Source organism: Ischnura elegans, chromosome 4 (assembly GCF_921293095.1).
Source record: "Ischnura elegans chromosome 4, ioIscEleg1.1, whole genome shotgun sequence".
Lineage (NCBI taxonomy): Eukaryota > Metazoa > Arthropoda > Insecta > Odonata > Coenagrionidae > Ischnura > Ischnura elegans.
The window spans coordinates 123,628,523-123,652,028 of NC_060249.1; the positions used below are offsets into that span (position 1 = coordinate 123,628,523).

At 37.0% G+C, this 23,506-nt stretch overlaps 1 protein-coding gene across 1 annotated transcript in view; it reads left to right on the forward strand.

Annotated features, from left to right (window-relative positions):
* LOC124158010 (patj homolog) overlaps positions 1-23,506 on the forward strand; it is a 142,693-nt gene that overhangs the window by 7,776 nt on the left and 111,411 nt on the right. Inside the window, exons 4-5 of the mRNA XM_046533154.1 lie at positions 5,831-6,079; positions 13,629-13,747. Coding sequence (XP_046389110.1) covers positions 5,831-6,079; positions 13,629-13,747 — 368 coding nt within the window. The remainder of the gene's footprint in view (positions 1-5,830; positions 6,080-13,628; positions 13,748-23,506) is intronic.

Genomic DNA, 23,506 nt, shown 5'->3' on the forward strand with positions numbered 1-23,506 from the left:
GGAGGGTGAGTCGGGGTCCCACTAAATAAAGGTAATGCCGCTTGGCCGTGACGGACGATGACACCGTACGGTCGAAGAGCGATTGATGCCCCTCCACAACCAGACTTTTGTTGCCTCAATGAAATAAGGGCACGGTTTTGGTTCCCCATCGTTACTCTGAGAAGCGATCGGATGAGGGATGTTTCGAAGACTTTGGCAAGATATACGAAATACGTCATTTTTACAACATATTTAATAAATAAAATGACAGAACAAAATAACCCTCCAAAACACACACGGCGTCACCTTCAAATACACGGAAAAATGATTAACCTTCCAGAACCCACGCCGTCACTTTTAATAGATGAAATAATGAACCCTTCAAAAACATACATGGCGTCACCTTCAAATACACACAAAAAAATGATAGGAAAACAAGATTGCAGGCAGGGCGCATGACATCATCCCAACTGACTGCCCGTGATTAACACAATTTCTGAAATGGATAATTTCTTTTAAAGTCATTGTCTTTGTCTTCTATTTCTGAGGATTTAATGACAAAAGGGAGAGCAAAAACACTGAGGTAAGTTACGAGAGTTTGCAATTCAAAGGAATATGTAGGGAGTCAATGGTAAATGAAACTGTGGGAACTTTTGGAACATGTGTCGACGAGAATTCTTACGATGTTTTTGTTGAGCGAGGAATGGATCCTGCAGGAACCTTGAGCGTTGGACGGCGGGTCAATGAGACGACGAATTCCGCACTCAAATATTGCCTGGCACACCACTGTTTTGCAGGTTCAACTCGCTGCTTCCTTTGGTCGCGTTCTCGTGCCTTTCCTTCCCAGCTCCACACCGACGGCGGACTCCCTATTGCGACTACTTCGATCACACTCGGGTCGCTCTCTCCTTCCCAAAATTTTCACTTTCTAATCCTCAATCCTCCCTTTCTATCCTCTGGGAAAGCCTTATATTGGGAGCATTGCCTCCCAGAATGCACCACACACACTGTCGTCTGCACTTTCGATATTCATTTCCTTTTTTAGCGGGTATTTCGAACTCGGACTGCACATCACATCACTGCACTTATTGTGCACTTCATAACACAAAATAAAAATAAACCCTGTTATTTTTACATGTATTTTTGACAAAGATCAGGAAAAAAATAAACCCCTCTTGCCAAAATGACCTTCTACGATTGGCTCTCAAGAGTACGGATAAAAAAATTAAAAAGATGTGATGGCGTTGGACCATCACAATACATATTCTCAAATTCCAGTAAACTCCTAAAAAATAAATGCTTTGTGATTTTTTTGGTTACATACTTAAAATTGTGGTGTGAATGCTCCCTTCTAGCTAGCAGCCTATCTCTCCATGGTGCACTTGGGGTACCAGGTTTGACGTTCAACCATTGATTACTCAAAGGTGATCATGTGGTGCCAACTTAAGAGATGTTTTCCAGTCAGGTCGGATTTTATTTAGCTCTATGCCTCGGTTGTTGCTGATTGACAGCTCTCTTGGTGTGTTTTCCTACCTTTCTTTGATGTAGGGTTCCAAGTCTTTTTGATGGCTAGCCTTCCAGTTCCTGTTGATGCTGTTAGTGTAGATACTGAGAACATGTCAATGGGAATTGGGTAATAAATAATAACATATTAGAGACACTAACAGGCAAGGATAGAAAGGAAATCATTCTTCTCATTGATGAAGGACTTAAGGGAAAATATTCAGTTGTCAGTATGGCTATAGAGGTAGTGACTTTTATTATTAATGAGGAAGGGGGTCCAAAGGGTCAGGCCAAACTCTACCAGATTATGGCTCAGTGAGCCGAAACGTGTTGTACGCATTAAAAAATCTTGTCGAAAAGTGCTACGATCTTACCCCCTTCTTCGAAGATTTAAATATGTCTAACTTCCACCAGTTGAAGCCTTAATCTGGTGAAGTTATTATTAATGAGGACAAATTGGACTTTTATAAAAAAAAAAAAAAGCCATTAGGGCTCTCATAGACCGAAATAAGGAAGAACATTGCAAGCCTCATTTCATTCAAACAAATATATTGACAGTGAACTCCTATGCCCTGGAAGTACTTTCCATTGTAAAAAGAAATCTGTCAACCTTCCCAATAACAGGAGATAATCACAGTCATGACACTCAACACAAAGATAGAGTTTATGTTCCAGTAGGTAGAAATTAAAAGACAAAGGAGAATTTCAATGTGGCAGGCTTAAAAATGTTCAATACATTATCTAAGGAGGCTCAATTAATTAAAATTTCTAAAGGGGCAAGTAAAGGTGGCTTCAATGGCACCCAATTTTATAGCATCGATGAATTTTTCAAATCTAACTCGTCTGACATGATATTTTGATGTTGTATTGTATAGCGTTTTATGACCATGAATGGGTGTATTTGTTTTTTATGAATGGTTTTATTTTATGGGTTTTAAATGTCAATTTATATGTATAAGATTGCTTTACATTAATGATGTTTTTATAAGGATCAACTTATTGGCTTGATTATTTTGCCTTTTGAACTGTGTAGTATAGTACAGTTGACGAATTCTATTCCACATTATTGTTGGCTGAATGATCAATAAATATATTATTATTATTATAACAGAAAAAATTGAATTACATGGTGCAAAGGTATATAATTTTTGAATTTAAGAAAGCATTTACAAATTATGATTGTGAAGATTACCTGAAATGCAAGTTTTTGGTCTTTCTCGTTTTGCATGCAAAGTACCTTTGAAATGTACTTTGCTCAGCTCTGGTTGAATGAATGTTGCGAAAGAATATAGGCACTTATGTTGTCGCAATCTCTCTTCCGGAAATGGCTGTTTGTATGTGTCTCTGAGGAAAGAAATTGTTGCTGTGTGTTACTCTGTTGATAGGCAAAATATTTCCCATTTTCCCTCACTGTCCCACTGTCCTTTTTGCTAGGCTCCAGCTTGATAACCCTAGTTCTGTGCAGTGGATAAGGAATCGGTGTGTGTGTTGTTTTTTGTTGGTGTTGTTTGCATCTTGTCTTGTGATCTTGTTTATTTGTAGTGTCATAGTAGTTGAGCACTGATACCTTGTGACACACCATTTGGTTTCAATGCTGAATTTTTGATTTTTGCCACCACTAAAATTTTTGTGTTAGGACTTCATTTTTTGCTTTTCTGGAAGACATCTTGTGTGTGGTCAAGTTATATTTTGGATGAGTTATTTTGTCTCAATATGTTTATCTTTCCTTAGCCAATCTCTGAACCACCTGATGTTTACCGTGTAAATGCATTATAATGTACATATAGTGAGACCTCCAATATGTGTTATGAAAGTTTTCTGAGGCACCATCAATTGTTAGGTTGTACTTGGGTATTGTCTTTATTGTGAGAACCTCATATTGTTGGAAAATACTTGCATTCGGATAGTGTCCATTTTTTTCTTGTCTATTTTGAACATTTAATAACTAAGGGAGTTTTTTGAGTACATAGTTATTTACTAGTTTTTTTCCTATGGGAGAAAAATTTCTGAATCGTAAAAAAACTTAATGCTCTACTAGAGCATCCTGGGTAATCCTGCACGATGAAGCTTCTCAGTTTTGGGAATGTAAGTGATCCACCCAAATTCAACCAGGTGTTTGCACCTTTGATCACCGATTTCTGCCAAATTTGGCAAATCGCCTTCGTTTGATTAGAAAACGAAAACATTGAAGTTCTTTTTAATGTGTGCTACAGTTTAAAGGATATTGCAATGTTGAAAAACTAAAGTTACACGAAAGTGTCTTCACATTACATGTCATATCTCCTGAAATAAGGAAGTCATAAAAGCATGCTATGTCTCATTTTAATGGTCTTGGTTTGCAAAAGATTATTAAAGGATTGTTTTCTGGAATTTAAACAGTATTACACTGTTTATAACCATTTAAAAATTTTCAAACTGATATTTTGACGATTTAGGTACCCCTTTGATTTTTCTCATTTTTTAATTTCCTGCTAACCCATTTTCTTCGCACACCCTTCTTTATGTTCTGAGATACATTTTTACATGGATTGTACCCAATAGCCACCACTCACCCTCACGCATTAATTTATTAATCACTGGTTAAAAAGCAATGGTATATATTTATGGCCATCATGGAAATTAGACACTGGTGAGGGAGATTCGTCAGAAATGCAGATGAAAGGTGAAAATAGGAGTTGAGTGTGCAGAGCATGGCTGGTTTGAGGGGCCAGGTGAGGTTTTTGTTTGAGTTCAGAAAGGGAGTGAGAAGATGGGGCAGTCACTGGCACAATATTTGGCACAGCTGAAAGTCAAGAGGTCTAGGATAGCTACTGAGAAGGCTGGGAAAATTAGCGCAATATTGCAGCAATAGTGGCGAGCTCAAGGAAAAGTTTTGTATTTTGAGATGGTATTTGAGAGTGATAATCTCAAATTTTTAGTCAAAGACTGCTTTGATTTTGAATTCCGGCTGGAACGTGCTACATTTCTAAATTAACCATTTCACTGCTGTGAACGTACCTTTTATGTTCGCACAGCAGGATGCTATGAACGCACCTATTCTTCCTCCCTGCCATGCAGTCAGCAGTTTCGCTGCATGTGAGGGGTAGGTTTTCGGAGATTGAGCAGCAGCGAAAGGGTTAAATAAATTTGGTTTCACAACTCCCCTTGTTTCATTTTTCTATGAAATCTTCCTCAGTTTTATTTCTGGCTTTAAGGAGATTTTTATTTTGGCAAAATCCCTTCTTCTGTTATGACATCATCCCGACCACAACTTGTCAACCACGTTTATCAACCACGACTTGTAGATTCTTTCATTGATGGTGTTTCTTCTTCCCAGGTAGAGGAATTCATCATCTTCTAATGCAAAACCCTTGCAAAGACTGAATGAAGTGGATTAGGTCTTGTTGGGTATTGAAGAGGGATGTTCTATTTCGGGGTTGGGAACAGTGAGAGTGATTTGTCGAACACTCCATTTAAACTCACCTCAATCGCTAGAATACCCATGAAAGCTTGTATATTTTGTGCGGCAATTATCGTTATCACTGTCACGCTTCTTTCCACAGACATAATTGCTTTTGTATGTTAATATCCATCCTTTTCATATTATTTTTTGTTTATAGAATCTTCATGGGCTTTCTGATTTCGTTTTGTGAAAGGATCAATGTAATATGATAATTATTTCTCTCAAAACACACACTTATTAATCCTTTCAATCTCTTGACGTTACTCACTATTTTATCTGTGTCTATGTTGAAAATTAATGGAGAATACTTATTTGTGTGACTCATAGCTGTAGCGTTACTTTCTCTAGAGACATCCCGAGTTGATCACTGGCAACTAGTATGTATGTAAATTTAGGGATTTTAATCATCACTTGCTTATATCATTCAGTTATATTTTTATCGTATTTTTTTCCTGCATACATTAGGAAATATCATCTCCTTTTCCACTAGTACCATCATTGGTCATCAGGTCTTCTGATTTTATCATATCATTGAGAAATCTCAAGGGCCACAGTACTTCAACTCTTTTCCTTCAAACCTCATCTGATTAAATATTATTATGCATGGAAATGTATGTTTAATCATCGGAAATTCTGCAGATTGTAATCAGTTGTATCGTGAAGTGAGGAGTCTGCAAGAAAAGTTTACTATTTGGGAAAAATAGCCAAAACAAACAATCTTAATTTGATACAGGTGAGAGTGTTTGTTTGCAATTGATGAGTTAAATACCTGCAGATGTTTGACACAGATTGAGTATGTGTTTGTGAGTGCCTTGGAGTGAATGAACGTGCTTGCAATGTGTGTCAGTCTGTCTGTTTGCTGCATGGGCTTTAATGTGCTTCCATATGTGCATGGGTGTCTCGCAGCCACGGGTTGGCCATAAGCGAGATGGAGGGACGAAGCAGCACCCTGGGGCCCACCTGCAGCTCCAGATACCTCCGAGGGATGAAGACGATGACGACGAGGACGACATCATCCTTGAGAGGGATGATGGGAGGGGAGGCTCGCTTGCCCCACCCCTCCCTCAGCCGCCAATCACCACCCCTGAATATGCCATTGAGTTCCAGAAGGCCATTGGTGCGGCTTCCCAGGGCCGTGATGTCCACACTATAAAGGTAAGGCTTATTTCGATGTTGATGCTGATGCAATTGTTTATATTTGTGCACTTTAAATTTAAGGAAACAGTGCTGGGGGTCGCTCCTGCATTCCAGCGAGCAGCCCTAGCCACAGACTTCGGTTTTCTGATGAACTCTCTCCACTCTGATGTTAAAAAAAACTTTTCATGAATTGTATGTTTAGGAGACCTTTGCTTTCTGATTTTAAGTCTAATTTTATATCCTGTGCAAGATACTTACTCAAGCCATTTCCATTCTGGAACTATCATTAGTATACCTTTATTTTAGTATTAGCTTTCCAATTATCCCATAACTACCATGCCACAGTGAAAATGTATTAGTGGCTATTCCTCATTTATTGTTACTCTTTTTGTATGATTCCTCATTCTTTGGAAACTGATATTGCAATGTGAAAATTTTCTGTCATGTGGAGAAATTTGTTGGACCTATTCTTTTGAATACAATTTTTTTTAAAGGCATTAATTTTAAGTAATTTGGGTTTGAATGGTATTTTCCGTGTAATCAGCTATGAACCTGGAATATTAGATAATCTTATCATAAATTTTGATTTCAAAAATCAAATAGTGAGGAGAGACAATCGGTTATCTATTGACTGTATTTAACATTGACTTTTGATGATAGTGACTTACAATTAGTATTTTGATATTTTAAGGTATTTCAAAGTGCTGCTGATTACACTTCTTTAATTTTTATTTTATTACTATTTAAAACATGCGTCAAACACAATGTATGATATTCCTGGAATAAAGGAAAATGGAAAAATTTATTTATTAAAAAGCATTTAATATGCTTATTATAGAGAACAAAACGAAAGTCATTAAAAAGTGTAATTTCCAATCAAGCAGCATTACGGCAGCTTGCCATCAAAATCGAAAAAGAAGAAAAATTTCATCACATTTTCATAGAATTCTGAGTAAAAGCCACTTGCTTACTGAATGTTAGTGTCACTCTCCGATTTACGGAATTCTATTTAGTGCTGTTCTGCATTGATGCTATTTACATTTCGATATGCTGTTCCAGTTTAATGCTCTCTGGTTCCCTATTTATGCTCTTGAAAATTTCTTGTTGCACTTAAATCACTGCACTCCATGTGCCCTTTACCTCAGAAATGTATCCTACTACAAATTTATTTTGTTTCTGAATGAAAAATCCCTGATTTTAAACTTATATAACTGAATATATTCAATGATAAGTTGTTTTCAAGAAAAAAAACTTTTCGAAACATTTTTTTTCAAGGCTTTCTTCACCCCATTATTATGTTAATTACTGATTAGTGAACAAAAACCTTTTGACCAAATTCTGTACCTATTTACAGTTAGTCATTCATTGTGATCAATTGAAATTTTTATCATCCTATTTTCTTGTTAAAACTGGAAAATGAATGATACTTGGCAGCCTTAACAAGGAACAATGTACAGCTTGGTGTGACGTAAGAAGTCTGTGAGATCTTTTTGTAGGACAACTTGACAAATGTTTCCTACAGAAACAGAAGGTACACTCCGTTGGTTTCTGTGCTGCAAGTTAGCAAATCACGCCTGAACGTTGTACTCTGCAAAATCAAAAGTGCAAAAAAATTATGAATTATTCCTTTTGCCCCCTGATACGTAGTAAATTTTAGGAGTTTCATGATCTAAAGTGCTTTTTTCCTTGAGAATCATACATGAGTTGCAAGGGCATGATCAGAGATCAGGGAAAGTACTTCAAAAGTAAGCATAAAGCCATTATGTGTTGTTGGATACTAAATTTTCAGACACCACGCTCCACAGTTTCACTGCGCATAAGTTGCCCAGGAGGCAGGTACTGCTAAACCTGTTCCAAAATCATGATGCATAATTGAACCCCAGCTCTACAATGCTTGAAAACTAGTGATACAGAGCTCCCGTGAAGTCAACTGGCGTGCATCATGCTGTCACACTCATGGGTGGTGTGATAACTGTGTTAGGGTAGGCTGCGACTCCCCTAACACACCAATGAGAATGCAAGACTCATCAATGGGTGATTACGTTGCTTTCCTTTTCTTCAGTGGGAGATCCTAAATCATTGTTCAATTATGTGATGAATTTGTGCTACTGTCTCATCGCAGAGCTGAAAATCCTGGTACATATGTGGCTTCTGCGAGCTCTCGTCACCAATCTGATGCAGGATAGCCAACTGTGCAGCCCCGAGTCTTCTTCCCATGCTTAGCTGTGTGTGTGTAGAGTTTGATAATGGCTGTGACTGGAGGTAATTTTCCCTGGTGTGACAGCATGCTGCCTTCCATGTTGATGGTAGTTTCAGTGTTAATTGGTTACCGGCAACTGAAACTTCATGGACCTGGTGAAAAAAACATTACATGCATCTCCAAATTATAATTTATTATCCCAGAATATGATACAGTGAATGGAAGGCTAATACAGGATAGTTCAAATATGGTGTTTATTGTTGGTAACATTGGAACTAAATAGGCTTGCTTCTTCATAAAAAGGGTGAATATTAGAAATGTGTATGTGTTGATTTTTTTAAAATAGGGCATTTAATGTCACAGCATTTATCATTGACCAAACAACATATCCATCTTCTGGAATTCATATTTTCTCACAAGTTCATCATCCAATCCCCATTCTTCATTCATTCATTTCAAATATATCTCCCACGTCTAACCCTTTCTTATCCATTTCCTTCCTCAACTTTATCCAACTAATACTTCTTTGGTCCTTATCTTTTCGTTCCACTTTCTGTGGTATCCATTTGAAAACAGCTTTTGGGATTCCTTCAAGCTTCGGACGTATCCATACCTATGTAATCTCTTTTCTTTAAGATTCTCCACTGCCTCTGTCTTTATATCCATGATCTTTCTTATTTCTTCATTTCTTATTCTGTCTATTCTAGGCTTTCTAGTGAATGTTCTTTCTTCACCAAGAGTCCATTTCTGTGGCTTGTAGTTAATTATTTTCTATTTCATTTACGGTCCAAGTCTCTTTTCTATAAAGTGTAAAACTTTCTACAATAGCCAAATGCATAAATACATTTTTCGTTCTTCTAATACCATTGCCCCATATTATGTTGTTCACTATATCGATAGCTTTCTTGCTCTGGCATATATCATTCTCTATTTCTAATTTGGAGGTTCCATTGGTCTGTACCTCTAATCCTAATTATGTACTGGAAATGGGAGATTTTTTGTATGGTATTTCTGTCAATTAACTGCTCTCTTACGTTAACACTACGTCTCCACCATTCAAACGTTGTGTTTTATTTGCATTTATTTCTAGGCCCCATTTTTAATATTCCTCTGATAGTTTCCTGCACATGTAGGTAGTTGATGTCTTCAATATCCTATTGTTTTTTAAATGAACAGAGACTTTTTCATGTGATCATGACATTTATGAAAGTTTGTGAGAAATTTAATTATTATTTATGAGGGCTGCAGTGAAAAAGGAGTCGATGATGATTTCAGCTAATAGATGGTACAAAATGCATTATAAATGGTGGCTGTTTGATAAGTTGGGTGGGTAATTATTGGTGATTGAGTTAGACAAGGTTGCCTACTTTTGCTATTGCTTTCTAATAATAATTTTTAATGAAGTTGAAAATGAGGCGTGGGAATAGCTTGGTATGGATATCAATGTTGATGGTTAGGTAATGGGGCCAATTGGTTTTGAATGACTGATGACACCACATTTATTTATTTTTATTCGTTTACACACCTCCACAAAACAACAAAGTTTGGATTTTTTTTCAATCGAGGTCATTACATACAGTGTTCCAAAGGGCAACCATTATCCCATTCATTCAAATTTTGCATTTAGTATATTATTTAGAAAAGCTCTTATAGGGAAGTTTATTGGAAAGGGAAAATTTCAGAAATAGATATTGAGGAAACAAAGTACTTCCAGCTGAGGGGTAAGGAAAAGTCCATGATGGAGGGAAGGATGTACTGATCCTGGGCAAGCCATATTGTCAAAATACATAGGTAAACCATGCTGTGTATGTTAAACTGGAAGGACTGGGGTTCAGGCTGTGGTTCACTCAAGGATGTAAACGTCTATAATCAACCATATTTCTACCATCCTCATAAGTTCTGGTAGGCGATTGTTTCATTTGTGAGGAAACTGAGCAAAGTCAAATATCCCGTTGAATTATTTAATGGTAGAGTTCATCACAAAATATATGGTAGCACTCTGCTCATTAATGACATAGGACTTTTCAAGGTTGGTATTCCTCTTCCTATTTTCCATTTCTGGTGCATGGCTTTTGTGAAGGGTATAGTTTGTTTTGTGCAAGCAATTATTTTGTGCCTCACTCTGCATCTTTTCATTATTTTCGCATCTTACTCATTTGCTCCATTTGATGCCATCACTTCTTTTAGGTTGGATATTGCATGTACGTTCATCTGATTGTTTGCCTCAGCATAGATCAAAACCAGTAATTTATTTTCATGTGTGCCTTGTGGTACTCTTTAAGGTTTGGCCTTGCCTACTGTTTGTTGTTCATCCAGAATCAATATATATGCAATGTTTCCTCTGCATACGGTATTATCACTTCTGAAGATTGTCTCAATAGCAGATCATACAGCAACAATCGCGACTAGGCACTGCAGTGCATAATTTTGCAGCTCAATAGTGACTTAAAAGGCAGGCTACCAACCATTGATGTGGAAGTGAAAATGTGGATAGTATCTTACCGATACAAAATGACTGTGAGCTGGATCAACCAGCGGGATACATGGAAAAAATTTGCACACATTTATGTATTAAGTTAATGCCTATGGTAATCACGTTGACTTGCTTTGATATTTGCGTGAAAGTGATCAAAAGCATATTACGGGTGCATATGTACGTAGTGTTTGCTGTTTCATCCACTATGAGGTGATTTTCATTTTCAGCTTAGGTGGCTGCATTAGCTGTCTGCTGCAAGCAGGATCTTCTATGCAATTATAATCTCCATTATAAAAATGGGAGAAATTGTTGTTATTCATAGAAGTAGGTTGATTCTCAACCTCAGTCTCCTGAAATGTTTGGTGGGTCTCTAAATAACTGTAGGCATTATTCCTGTACTGCTGCTCAAGCTGTTAAGTACCCAAGAACTGCTGTGTGATGAGTGTTGGCATGATCACACCTCAGTTGCCTTTACGGGATCTTCATGCCACTGGTCTCCAAGGATAGGGCACTGCATGGTCATGGAACGGTGCCACGCAGCGAAGGGCAACTTTTTCGTGATGCGATCATGCGACGGTTGACTCAGTATTTTCTGTCCTTGGAAACCGCTTTCCCAGATCCTTGGTTACACGTCTGTGCATTATGCGTCATGCACATGATTCTTGGAAACCAGGGTTTTAAATGCAAGGATGTTTTCAGGAGAGCCTTCAACTCAATGTGCCCTTTTGAATGTGGTTAAGTAAAACTCTCCATAGCTTACTAAACTGAGCATACTTAAACTATGAGGTACTACCATGGTTTTGCAGCATGTAATCAGAAAACTAACTTTTATGTAACCCTCTGTTAGAAACTCACAACTGCGACCTGATATGAGAAACATAATATGTTTAACCTGTGTCATGTGGGTTGATTGAATTTTTAAGCTGTGCTGTTTGTAAAAAAGCTGTTTTCGGGATGATATATAATCATTACAGTCTCTTCGGTTAATATAAGGCAGTATTTCAAGCTCTCATTCCTCATCACTGTGAATTCAGGTTTAGGAGTGTGTGGAACACAAATTTCTCTAGCCTGTTTTGGGTAGGTTTTGTTTTGAGATTAAAAAATTTTGCAGTGGTAGTAGAACCTCTACCTCTTTGCATTCACGTCTATTTATTTGAATATCTTGTTTGACTTTTGGTCCTGCAATTGATTCATTTGTATTTTGGAATGGTTTTGCCATGTTGTGCCGCTGTCGTTGTGGGCATTATTTAGATCAAGAAATTGTAATCAGTAATATTTGTTTCTTTTTGCTGTAATGACTTTGCTGTTGCTGTTCTTAAATAACCTCATGAAATTGAGTATGGTAAAACTATCATGAAGTATCAATTAAAATCAATTTCAGAAGCTAGGGTATGGCAGAAAATTAAGATAATGAGTTATGAAAATTCCCAAATATCATTCACTTTGTTCAAAATTTACTGGTCCTGGTGAGTATGAAAGCTTTTTTAGTTGTTAGGCCTTTTAGTAATTAGCTCAGTTGGAAAGCCTAGGCAAACTATAGCTAGCCTCACAATGCACGAGGATCGGTATGTTGTCTTAAGAGTCTCAGATAGCTGAAAGTGATTGTTGCATATATCTTGAAGATTATTGTATAAAGATGGCTACTATCTATAATAATTTACTTTATGAAAGATAGGTAGTAAGTGTGCCATTTAATTTCATGTGGTTGTTTATCCATGGCAAACTTTTGTACCACTGTAAGATTTCGACCGCAAGGAATGGGTTTTGGGAAGACACGGCTAGAGAACAAGGCATAGGTTGGTTTAAATTACTTAATCGAGCAAATGGAATACTTTGGAATCACTGAATACAACTGCTCTGCAGGATATCCTAAGCCAGTTTCCCTGAGTCTTCAGTGTCTCCACGCGTGTTTACTTGCCCTTATCGCAGCGTGTCCTCGACTCAGGAATGCTAATGTCTCGCAGGCATTTTTCAACTCTAACTCCTCATCTGGCCAAAGCTGTGTCTTCCAATCTTACCTCTCGAGGCAACTAATCTATGTCTGCTGTCAACAGATGTAATGGCTGCCTCAAGGCAAGACCAAATATGCTATCACCAGGCAAACGTAAGGGGCCTATGAGAAGAGTATGGGTTTTGTTGCTCACACTGCCAAGGATTTCTAATTTGTGTGCATGATTGTGTGCTGACCATGAAATTATGAATAAATATTTTTTAATTCAGCTTCTATTGTTTTGGTTTACCTGATGCATTCACTTGTGGCAGCTGTGTCTGTTAGGATTCTTCAAAGGCAATGATCAAGAGTTGTGTATCAGTGCTTGGTTACAATCTTCCTCCTTGTAATTTGATATGCTTGATTCTGTTCATTCATTGTTTTACTTTCATCTTCCCTTTCAGGTCTTCATTGTAAATCTGATTTATGCATTTTAGTTCTGTAATGTGGCTATAGCATTGGTTCTAGGTCTCCTCATTCATATGCATGTTTTTTAAAATTATAAAGCCCTGATCGTGATAGTAAATTTTTTGATATTTTTTCTTTTAAATACAATTTTCTATTGATCATAACTTGAAATATACAGCAATATAGTTTATTCATTCATAAATATATATATTATTTAAAAAATGTATTTCATGAACTTAAGGAAATAATTAAAATAAAAACAAAAATGTTTTCAAGCCACTAATTTCTGTTGTGGTACCATGTTGTTTAGATAGTTTGATTGATAGGTGATACAGTATTGAGGAGGGCCCAAGAAGAAAAAAAAATTACTCACTGCAAGTCATGTGTATAATGTATGCTATAACATTTTTTTTTCACTCCCTCCGTGGTTAAATGTATTGATGATCATTATTTTCATTTTGTAAATTTTTCATGACTTGCTGCATTTGGCAAGAAGCTGTTCAAACCCGAAGGCAGTAGCCTTGGATTCAGTGTGGTTGGGCTGCGCAGCGAGGAAAAGGGAGAGCTTGGAATTTTTGTGCAAGAGATTCAACCCACGGGCATTGCAGGGCGGTAAGTACTTGTCTTCTGATAGTCCTTTTGACGATAGGGTCCTGTATGTTTGTGGTTCCTCTTTAGGTTCTCATTTGTGGCATTGTGCTGAGTGGATAGTGGGTTAGTGGTCGATTGAAATATGTGCATAAGTGATGATCAATGTGCATGCTGTGGCCTCCTTTTCATCTCCTGAGTTAGTCTGAGGCCGCTTTCAGATGGTCCAACTTTTCTTTTTCATTCACTGTGACTTAGAACTATTGTGGGCCTTTAGGGGTATCTTCAGTTACAGTGCTTTGAAAGGCCACCATTTCTCTCACAGCAACCATTCCTACATGGCACAGCATTATTTGCCGTGTGAACTTCATGGAGACTGCTGGCAATTGTTCACAGTGCTCTAATGCACAGTGCATGCTGTGCCTTCTGATAGTGCCGTACAGTGAATGGAGAATGATGAAAAATCCATCTGAAAGCTGCATTAGTTTAAGGTAGCAGGTGAGGGTGGAATTTCCTGAGCACTTAGTTATATCCTCAATATGCCTGGTGCTGTCGTTAGTTTAAAATACTTTGCACACAACACTATTGATCTAATGCGAGATGATAATTAATGATAATTAATTTTTTTCGAGAAGGTTTCATGAGGTAATCACCAAGCTTGAAACTGCCTCTGTCATTTTAGAATGTAATGGCTGCTGCATTATAGTCTTTTTAAAATCGTGGAACCAACGTTTCCATTTTTTGGAATTTCAAAGTCGGATTCGGTAACCATTATTTTTTTAATAGTGCACAATGATGGTAACCAGAATTAATGTTAATTTGTAGGTTTTTATTGCTGTTTTGATGCAGTACAGTGTGTGATGTGCATAAAATTTCACCCTAGGTTCCAAGATAGTTATCATCTAACTGTGAATCCAGCTTTGCTCTGTAGTGCTGCCAATGACAAAATTTGACCCAATGTACCGTAAAACTATGAGCACTCTGGTGCCTCTTTTATATTTGGTGTTGAACTCACGATTTCAGAAATGCATTGGAACCATCAATTCAAATAACCACGGCAAATTCATTCCACATTTTCCTAGGTAGCAGCAGCACCAGTGAGCACAAATTTATTTGCATTTTGGGTGGAATTGGGTTGTCAGAATTTTTGGGAAGCACTACTGAGCCAGAGTTGGAAAACCAGTTAGTTAGGGATCTTTTCTTGCTCTTGTAGGAGTGACCTGATAAAATTACTTGAGAGAATTTCATATTTATGAGCTCAACCTTGTGAAATTTCATTGCTAATGCGATTATTAGACTTAGTACAAAATTTCACTCATAAATGTTTATTGAAGACTGCTTTTGTTCAACAGAGGACATCATCTGGGGTTAGAACAACCAGGTGATGTCTGCTGTATGATAAAACTAGTTGTTTATAATAATATCTAAGGAAAATTTCATAAAAATTTGATCACATATCTTAGACCTAATAGATATTTTTGGTCATGTTACCCATATGTTTTGGTAGAGATTTGCTGCAGTGAAATAGGGGTATTTATAGATAGTGTTCAGAATAAGAGGGAAATTCACTTAATATGAACATTAAAAGGTTTTGCCTATCTTCATCTGAAAATATTTCAGTGAGCATGCTTTAGAGCATTGAGTGGCTAAAAATATGATTCTTAAGGATCTTTTAAATGGTATCTATTAACGAATGTAAAGATGTAAATTAGCTGCATGCAAACTGCATGAATTTAAGTGGCCTTTATGGCTCTAATTTTCCAGGGGTGTTGAATTTTAATTGAGTAGAATTAAAAAGGACATCCTCGTGGTGACCAAAAGCCGAATCTTATTTTTTGTTCATTTACAACATGAGGATTGAGGTTAGCAACTGATCAGGGATCTCAATAAGTGGTTTATATCTTATAGCATTATCTGAGCTTATCAGCATGGTTGTGGTGCTTGTCTGAATCATTAACCTGCACCCAAAGTTTAAGATGATTATTACATATTCACATGTTTGGATGGAAAAAAATTAATATCAATTTAATTCATTTGATATGATCAAACTTCAAAATTTGATAATATTTTACTGTCAGAAAATTCTTCTCTAAATTTTATAAATATTCGTTCGTATAACTAATCAAATTATCCTTCTTATTCAATGCTTCTTATTTGTAAGCTTTCCTAAAGGATTACTGTGTTACAGGCCAGAACGAAGCTTCTGTATTTTCATCTGGTTTATTCCACTTAGAAAGTGAATTTCACTCTATGTAATATTATTGTAGGGCATAAACTCCTGCATTTGAGTAAGTTTCACCGTAATGAATCTCTTTATAATAATGATCTCTAGAATAAATGTCTTATTAGAGAAAGAGGCTGCATAGCTTACTTACCTACAGAGGAAGAGTCAAATAAATGTGCTTTAATTCGTGGATATTCCTCTGTCTTCACTGATAATGATTTGCTGTAGGGGTTGGTCCCGGCAAATGTTTCATGGATTCAGACATTCTAATGTTGGTAGCCATGAAACATCAATGTGGAAGCTTTTAGGATGATTCGTAAATGATTAAAAAAAAGTGTTTCCTTTAAACATTATCAAAAGCTATTGGATTGTATCATTTGTGGGTGGGCTTTTCTTCTGGGGCATCATATTTAGTGGAGAACTGTATTGAGCTCTACCATGGAATCAATATGTTATATGCTGAAAAATGCTTTACCTGTGACTTTAAATAAGAAAAAATGGCATTCATGGAGTGTACTATAAATAGAAACCACATAGTGGAGTTGAATCCTGAGACATATTCATCAGGGTACTTTCTAGTGATGTTAATTGCATCCAAGGGAATTCGTCCACATCTATGCCATTTCTTCATGAACTGAAGTGGGTGATCATGCTTTAATAGTGGCTTCCAAGTATTTATATCTTCAGCTGACATCGAGGACGAATTTTCATCATCACCTCCTGTTTTGTGCCCTTAAAAATTCCTCACTTTTTCAGTGCTTTGGTACTATAAATGTATGATAGACTCGTTGGAATTATGGTGAACTGAATTTCCCAACTATAATTTACAACCACTTTTTTATCAATCTTCAATAGTTGGCAAAAACCCTATTTGTAAGTGAAGAAGTTTGGCCTGCCATCCATTCAACACGCATAGAAGTTCTTAACTTACAGTAATTAGTATTAGTAAGGTCAAGATTGCTGCTTATAATACAATACCACAATACAGCATGTTTGTGGCATAGTACCTCTTGTGGATGAAGATTAATTTTGAATGCTCAGGTGTTAGCTGTTAACAGCTGAAATCTACTTTTCTGTTAAGACTTTAAGGTGTTGTATCGTGTGGGATGAAGAGAGGTTTGCGGTCAGAGCTGAAAGATGAAGTTGCAAGAAAGGAAAAAATTAATGGTGATTCTGGAAAAATTCATATTTTACCATAACCTTAACTTAACCAGCAAATGACCATGTTTGCTTAGTGCATAGGTATTAATGATTGTCACATAATTTGCATCTGAAGATGAAAATGGTACAGGGAAGTTGAATGTTATAATGTTAATAATATTTGGACTGCTTAATGCCTTGCCCCATGTTAGGTGTTGTGCAGAGAATAGGATAATGGCTGTTTCAAGTAATACTTCAGCTCTCTAGCAATACTTTCCACTATATGCTAGAATCATATGTTGAATACTCTTGGAAATCTTCCTATTGTAATCCTCATCAACTTTTTCATCTTCTTAAGTAGGAATCTCAGCAGAAAGTTTGTATTTTCTGAAATCTGTATTATTTTTGCCATAGCTTACTGACGAATTTCTTATCTCCTCATAGGTATTAATTATTCTTGGTTGGACGTTACAAAGTGTCTTGAAAATTCTGTAATTTACTATTTCCCTGGTAATTATATCAACTCCATTATCAATGGCTAAAAAAGGAAGATACATATAGGTACATACTCCATGCTGGTAGACCTGTGATCCTTTTTGTTGAGAATATTTTTTGTTTTATGGGTGGCTGATGATTTGAGAAATCCACTTAATATTGGAGTCATTCTTCATCCAGTCTCACTGATATTATAAAAATACCATAAAGTAGCATTACTAGGGATATGCTCTGGGGGGGATGGAGGGGTTTGGAGGGGCAACTTCCCCCCCAGACGACTGGGAAAATTTTTGAAAAATGACATACCTGGAAATAGATTTTAAATCATTTTGGCACTTAGAATTCAACTTCGAACAGATGCAGTTATTGCGTGTCAAACCTAGGCAGTAGTTTTAAAGATTTTTTTAATTTCTCTGAGGCTCTGGGGGGGATCTATCCCCTCGTCCCCCCCTTAATTACGCCACTGATACCATAAATGCTACAGAATTATGAAGCCATATTAAGCATCCTCGAGAATTTTGTTGTAACTCTTTATTTGTGCTTGACAAAATGTTAGTTGCATATATGTATCTGATTATTCATGTCCATCAATCAAGCTGAAATTAATATTGCTGTGTTGGAGGTCTTATAGAAATCATTGGAGGAGAAATTCTATGCAAATATACTTATTTAAATATTCTTTAATTGAGTGTTGATGTCATGGTATTGAGTTTTCTTAGCCAGAAACATTTCTAGGGTTTTTGATTGAAGCATATTTGTTGCATAGGATTTTATTTTGCAACTTTTAGGTGCTGAGGAATTTTTCCCATCTTCTGCATGTTTTGATGGCCTCGTTCAAAGTGCGTTCGATTAGTTCAAAGGCTCCTCTGTTGCACTTGCTGAGGCATGACTGTTCCCGATTGTGTTCCATACCAATTTAGAATGACCCCTATTCCAATGAAAACATGAAAGTAGTGAGTTTTCAGTGCAATTAGTGTGTGAGCATAGAATTATGAAATCTACTGAATCCATAGAGTAGCCTCAAGACATTAGTGCAGGGGTGAAGGCTGGTCCTGAAACATCATAGATGTCTAGAATCTGGCATACTCTCACATGCAATGAGATAGTGTTTAAGATTGTTCCAAGGGGAACCCCTTGGGTACCTAGACTCATAGATCACGTCCAGGCAGGCATGTTTGATTGCTAGCATCACATCAACGAGAGCATCAGCCGATTACTGTGGCATTGTCGTGTTGGCCCACTTGCGTGTACATACAACCCGCAAGATGCACTCCCCTCAAACCTCTGCTTGCGCTGCACACTCCCCTCTTCCACTCATCTCGAATGAACACTGCCCTAGTCAGTCTAACAGCTTGCCAAGCTGTCCTCCCTGAGAAATTCTTTCCTCTTGGATTCTTCCAGTGGTGAGCTCCTGTCTCAGATGATTCGCAGTTTTGGGGAAAGCCCTTTTCGGCAGTCTTGTCCCCGGACCTCTGCCCTCTGACTCGACTGACTCCTCTGCATTACACTTGTCATATTATTAACCTGATTCGTCCCTCACTCCGTCTTTTTTCCTCCATGTACGTACTTGTCATTGTCAACACCATGTCCTTTGCTGATGGAGGCAAATAACTTTGTGAGCCCTGATCCATCTTGCCAATGTTGAGAGGTGGAAGAGGTTAATGTATTCTCTGTTAAATATTTTCTTTCACGTGTTTCCCTCTTGTACAATTGAATGAAATACATTCTTAACATCTGCAGTGGGACACGATTTAAACACATTTGATGGCACAAAGGCATGAAGAAAAAACTCTGAAAACTAATAATCTTGTGAAAGTTGGAGTGCATACATTCAGATATATTTCCTGTAGAGAACAAGCTACTTTCATCTTAGTATTTGTTGAATATTAGATTGTGACTCATTATTGAATATATGGATCATTATTGAAGTACAGTGTACTTGCATTAGAATGACATGAAGGAAACTTAAAATCAGACTTTCTGTACTACGAGTCTTCTGGGGCAATGCGAATTGCCCATGTAACTTGTACATCATAATAATGCGTAAGTAATTAGTATTGTGGGGTTGACTAGCTCCTGTTACTGTGAGAACTTACATAAGTTCTGAACCGTCACCAGAATCCCTCCATTCATTTGAAATTTGGAGGAAAACATTCAATGAATACATGTGAATGAGCCGCATAGTTTGTATATCATAATTAAGGTCTGTTCACTTTATCTTTGCGGGTGAGCTGGTGTGGCCTAACCGTGTTGGGGTGAGAGGAGGGAAAGTTTATCTACAAGTGACTTGCCCTCTTCCAATCAGCAAACAGTAGGCGTGGCCTAGCACTTCGGAATTTCAGTCGCTCTCAGACCTCCGTCATGTCAACTTCGTGAATCTGCTAGCTGTGTTGTCAAATCTTGCACGTTCTCTTGGTGCTCTTTGATTCTTCCATTTAAATCCAACTTATAACTTACTGTTCCTTATTCTTCCACTTCAATCCTTTTCCATCGCCTTTCCAGAAAATTTTTATTCGCCTTTTGCATTCCCATTAGCACCGACTCCCTCCCTACACCTATTCTCTCTCAGTACTTTTCCGATCCCTTTATTACCAAACCTTAACCCTTTTCCTCAACTCCGTATTTACATTTGGGTATTACAACCTATATAGTTTTGTATACCTCTGATTTAAAAGAGTAACATCCGAGTGTTTATTGAAGGCTCCGAAAGTGACTCCAAAAATTAAGACACTGATGGGAGGGAAGACGAGGAGGTTGATTTATTAGCAACACCACTCCAGCAATAAGTTACAAAATAAATTATTTAATAAAATACCCGTCGTGCTACTTTTCTCCATTCTTTTTGCATCCTCATGAATTCCCTTGCAATCCCCGTTTATCAGAATGTTACGCTTATGTATGCCTTTCACCAGCGGTCTCGCATTTAGCGGACAATATCCTGGCTTCTGAGATGGGATTATCCTCAATCCCCTCTAAATAAGTAGATTTACATTGTAGGCATTGTTTCGCCGCCGGGCCCAAAATATCTGTGGCCACGTATGAGTCACACCTTTTCAGTGGGACACTAGGGCGCCTGTGTACATTTGGCAACGTTAAGGTCACTCCTGCTCTCTCTCTCTCTCTCGGTACTACCCCTTCCCCTTCAGCGAGGCCCTCTGATAGTGTCCGGGATCTCACGAAAGCTGACCCGCAGAGATAAAATGAACAAATAATAGTTGGTGCAATGTACAGAAAATAAAGACAATCACAATTTAGGTGTGGTTTTTATCATTGTATGTTATCCTGCTGTTTTATTTGTTGTTGTAAAGTTACTGTCTACTCAAGAGTTTTCACTGAGAAGACATGGCTTAAAATCAAAACACAAAGTATGCATGTGAAGACAAAGTTGGAAATCATATGAGCTGTACCAACTCAGGTAAAACTAGGGATATTGGATTTGTAGTGGGTAACATGAGGATTCACCAAAGAAAGGGATAAGCTGATCACCCCTGTGCTCTAAATTCACACAAGTTCAGATACACGATTAAAATCATCTCCATAAAAAGTATGCAAAATTTGTTCCACAATTAACTTTTCCATTTCCATTCCAGCTTTAGCTGGTCCTATGTTGGTAGTATTCATTAGGGGGTAGTATACACCCATGTGGGCCAATAGTTAATGGGGTTTGTTGCTGTATGGATGACTACATAACCAAGTTTAAATGTTTTAAATATGCATAATTTTTTAATCACAAGGGTTGTGTTCAACTGCTTCTCATGAGCCAATTGGGATGTGATAAAGAAAGCTGCCATTTTATAAAAATTGTTATTGTTTTTCCAGAGCCAATCAGCATCAAAACATTTTGAGCATAGGCTTGTATGCTGGATTCTTTTTTATCTTAAATCCTTATCCTTGTTTGCCTGATCATTCATGTCACTGTGAATCCCATTGTACTTGCATCAGATCCAAGCGCAATATTTTCCAATGCCTTAAATATTACCAACCTCCAAGAAAACCAGAAGACATTACAAATACCAAAGGTGGAAAAATTTCCATGCCTATCACTTTGTATTGAACTATGACTTACTTAACATTCATAAAATGATTAAATATATCAGGAATTCAAGAAGAAAAACTACTTATTAAGCTTGCTGAGTGTAATTATTAATATGTAGATATATACACATGAAGGCACGCAAAATTATCAGTTACCAATTTTAATTCTGTTTAGATGCTTCACTGTTGATGAATGTTAAAGTTTATTGAAGGTGATCTTAATTTGCCATTTCTCATAAACCTCCCTCCTTAGCCCTTTTGGTTCGATTTTTTGTCTTCACTCACAAAAATATTGACAGTAGAGTCAATGGCGTATTTAAAAAAATTGCATTTTTTACTAGTCCTCACCCACATTCATTGCATTCACCAAAAGCAATTTGAAAGCGTTGGAAGGGTGGAGTTGATACTTTTTATTTTTCTAAATTTTACTTAAAGCTAATTATTGTATTGGCTGTAGATGTATGCCAGGTAAATATTTTTTCTTAAAGGTTATACGGTCAAATAAAGCAACTGTTATTGTTACGCAGCTCAATGATTTTAATATATCATCCTGATTGTCACTCTTGTTTTTCCTTTTACTCTATAGATGTACAGTTTGTTATTGCAAATGACTTTTTGGGAACCGTTAGGTGTCATTCTAATGAGGGTACACTGTACATTATTTTATGTAGTCTTTTTTTCCCTGCGTGCTTCTTTTTGTCCTGCGCAGGTGATCCATGTTGATAATGTGTATTTGATGCTCTTTTATTTTACATCCCTCTTTGACTGTACTCATACTTTAAATTCAGATACATTCTAAGCCATTGAATATTTCCTGTTTATAGTTAGCTTGTTGCTCCCATCTATGTGACTCCTGAATTGTGATGTTTTAGGTTGCAGGCAACTGTACTCTTATTCACATGAAATTAAGGAGGAGTAATAAAATACCTTGAACAGTAACGATTCTTGAAAAATGTTTTTTAATCATGATCATATGCATTTCCTACCTATGCAATTACCCTTTATATCAATTCCAGTTAGCTCCAATTCCAGTTTATTCCAGTTAATTCTCTTTTCAACAATGCATCCCTCATCCACATCAATCCCTGGTGAATTTTTCTATATTCCACAAGTGTGTTGAAAGGCAGATAGGTGGCTACATTGTATAGCATGTGGTTGCTACATTGAAACTTATACTACAATTGATTCTTCATTGGGGTCAGAGTCAGTCGGAGTGTAACCCTGTATTCTGCAGGTCTTTCTGTGGAAGAATAAGTAAAATTGTATTGATTCCATTATTTGTGCTCGGACAGATTTGCTTCTTTCCTGGGGTCAGTGTTAATCTGTTTTAGAGACTTCCAATATTTGCATTCTGTGGGGGTGTTGTTTCAATACAGGCGCACAATACAACATTTTATCCATATGAAATTATTAGGTCTGTATTTTTCTGTACCTCCATCATTTTTTAAAAATTTTCAGTCTGTTTAAGGTATGCTTGGTAGTGGTTTAATTTTGGGAGTGCTCCATGCAAAAAATGCAAATTTTACGTTTGCAAATTTTCAATTGAAATTACTTGAGCTCCGAAAAAAAATTTGGTGTTGTAAAAGAGGACTAGGCTTTAATTAGAAAAATTTGAAAATTCTGTTGAATGGAAATAATTTTGATGAATAAATTAAAGACTTCTAAGAAAAATTTTCTGGAATTTATTGGCGTTTCGGGACCTTTTCAGAGAAATAAACTTAACTTGTGCTCAGGTGAATGCAGGCTCATTGAGAGTGTTTCAACTGGTGCTCTATGGAGCCGAGAGTACATATTCTGTGAGAATTTACGCTCGCACATAATTCCCTGAAGGTTTTTTGCTGAAGAGTTATGCTAAGAATTCCATGAGAATTAATTGATTTATATTGTTG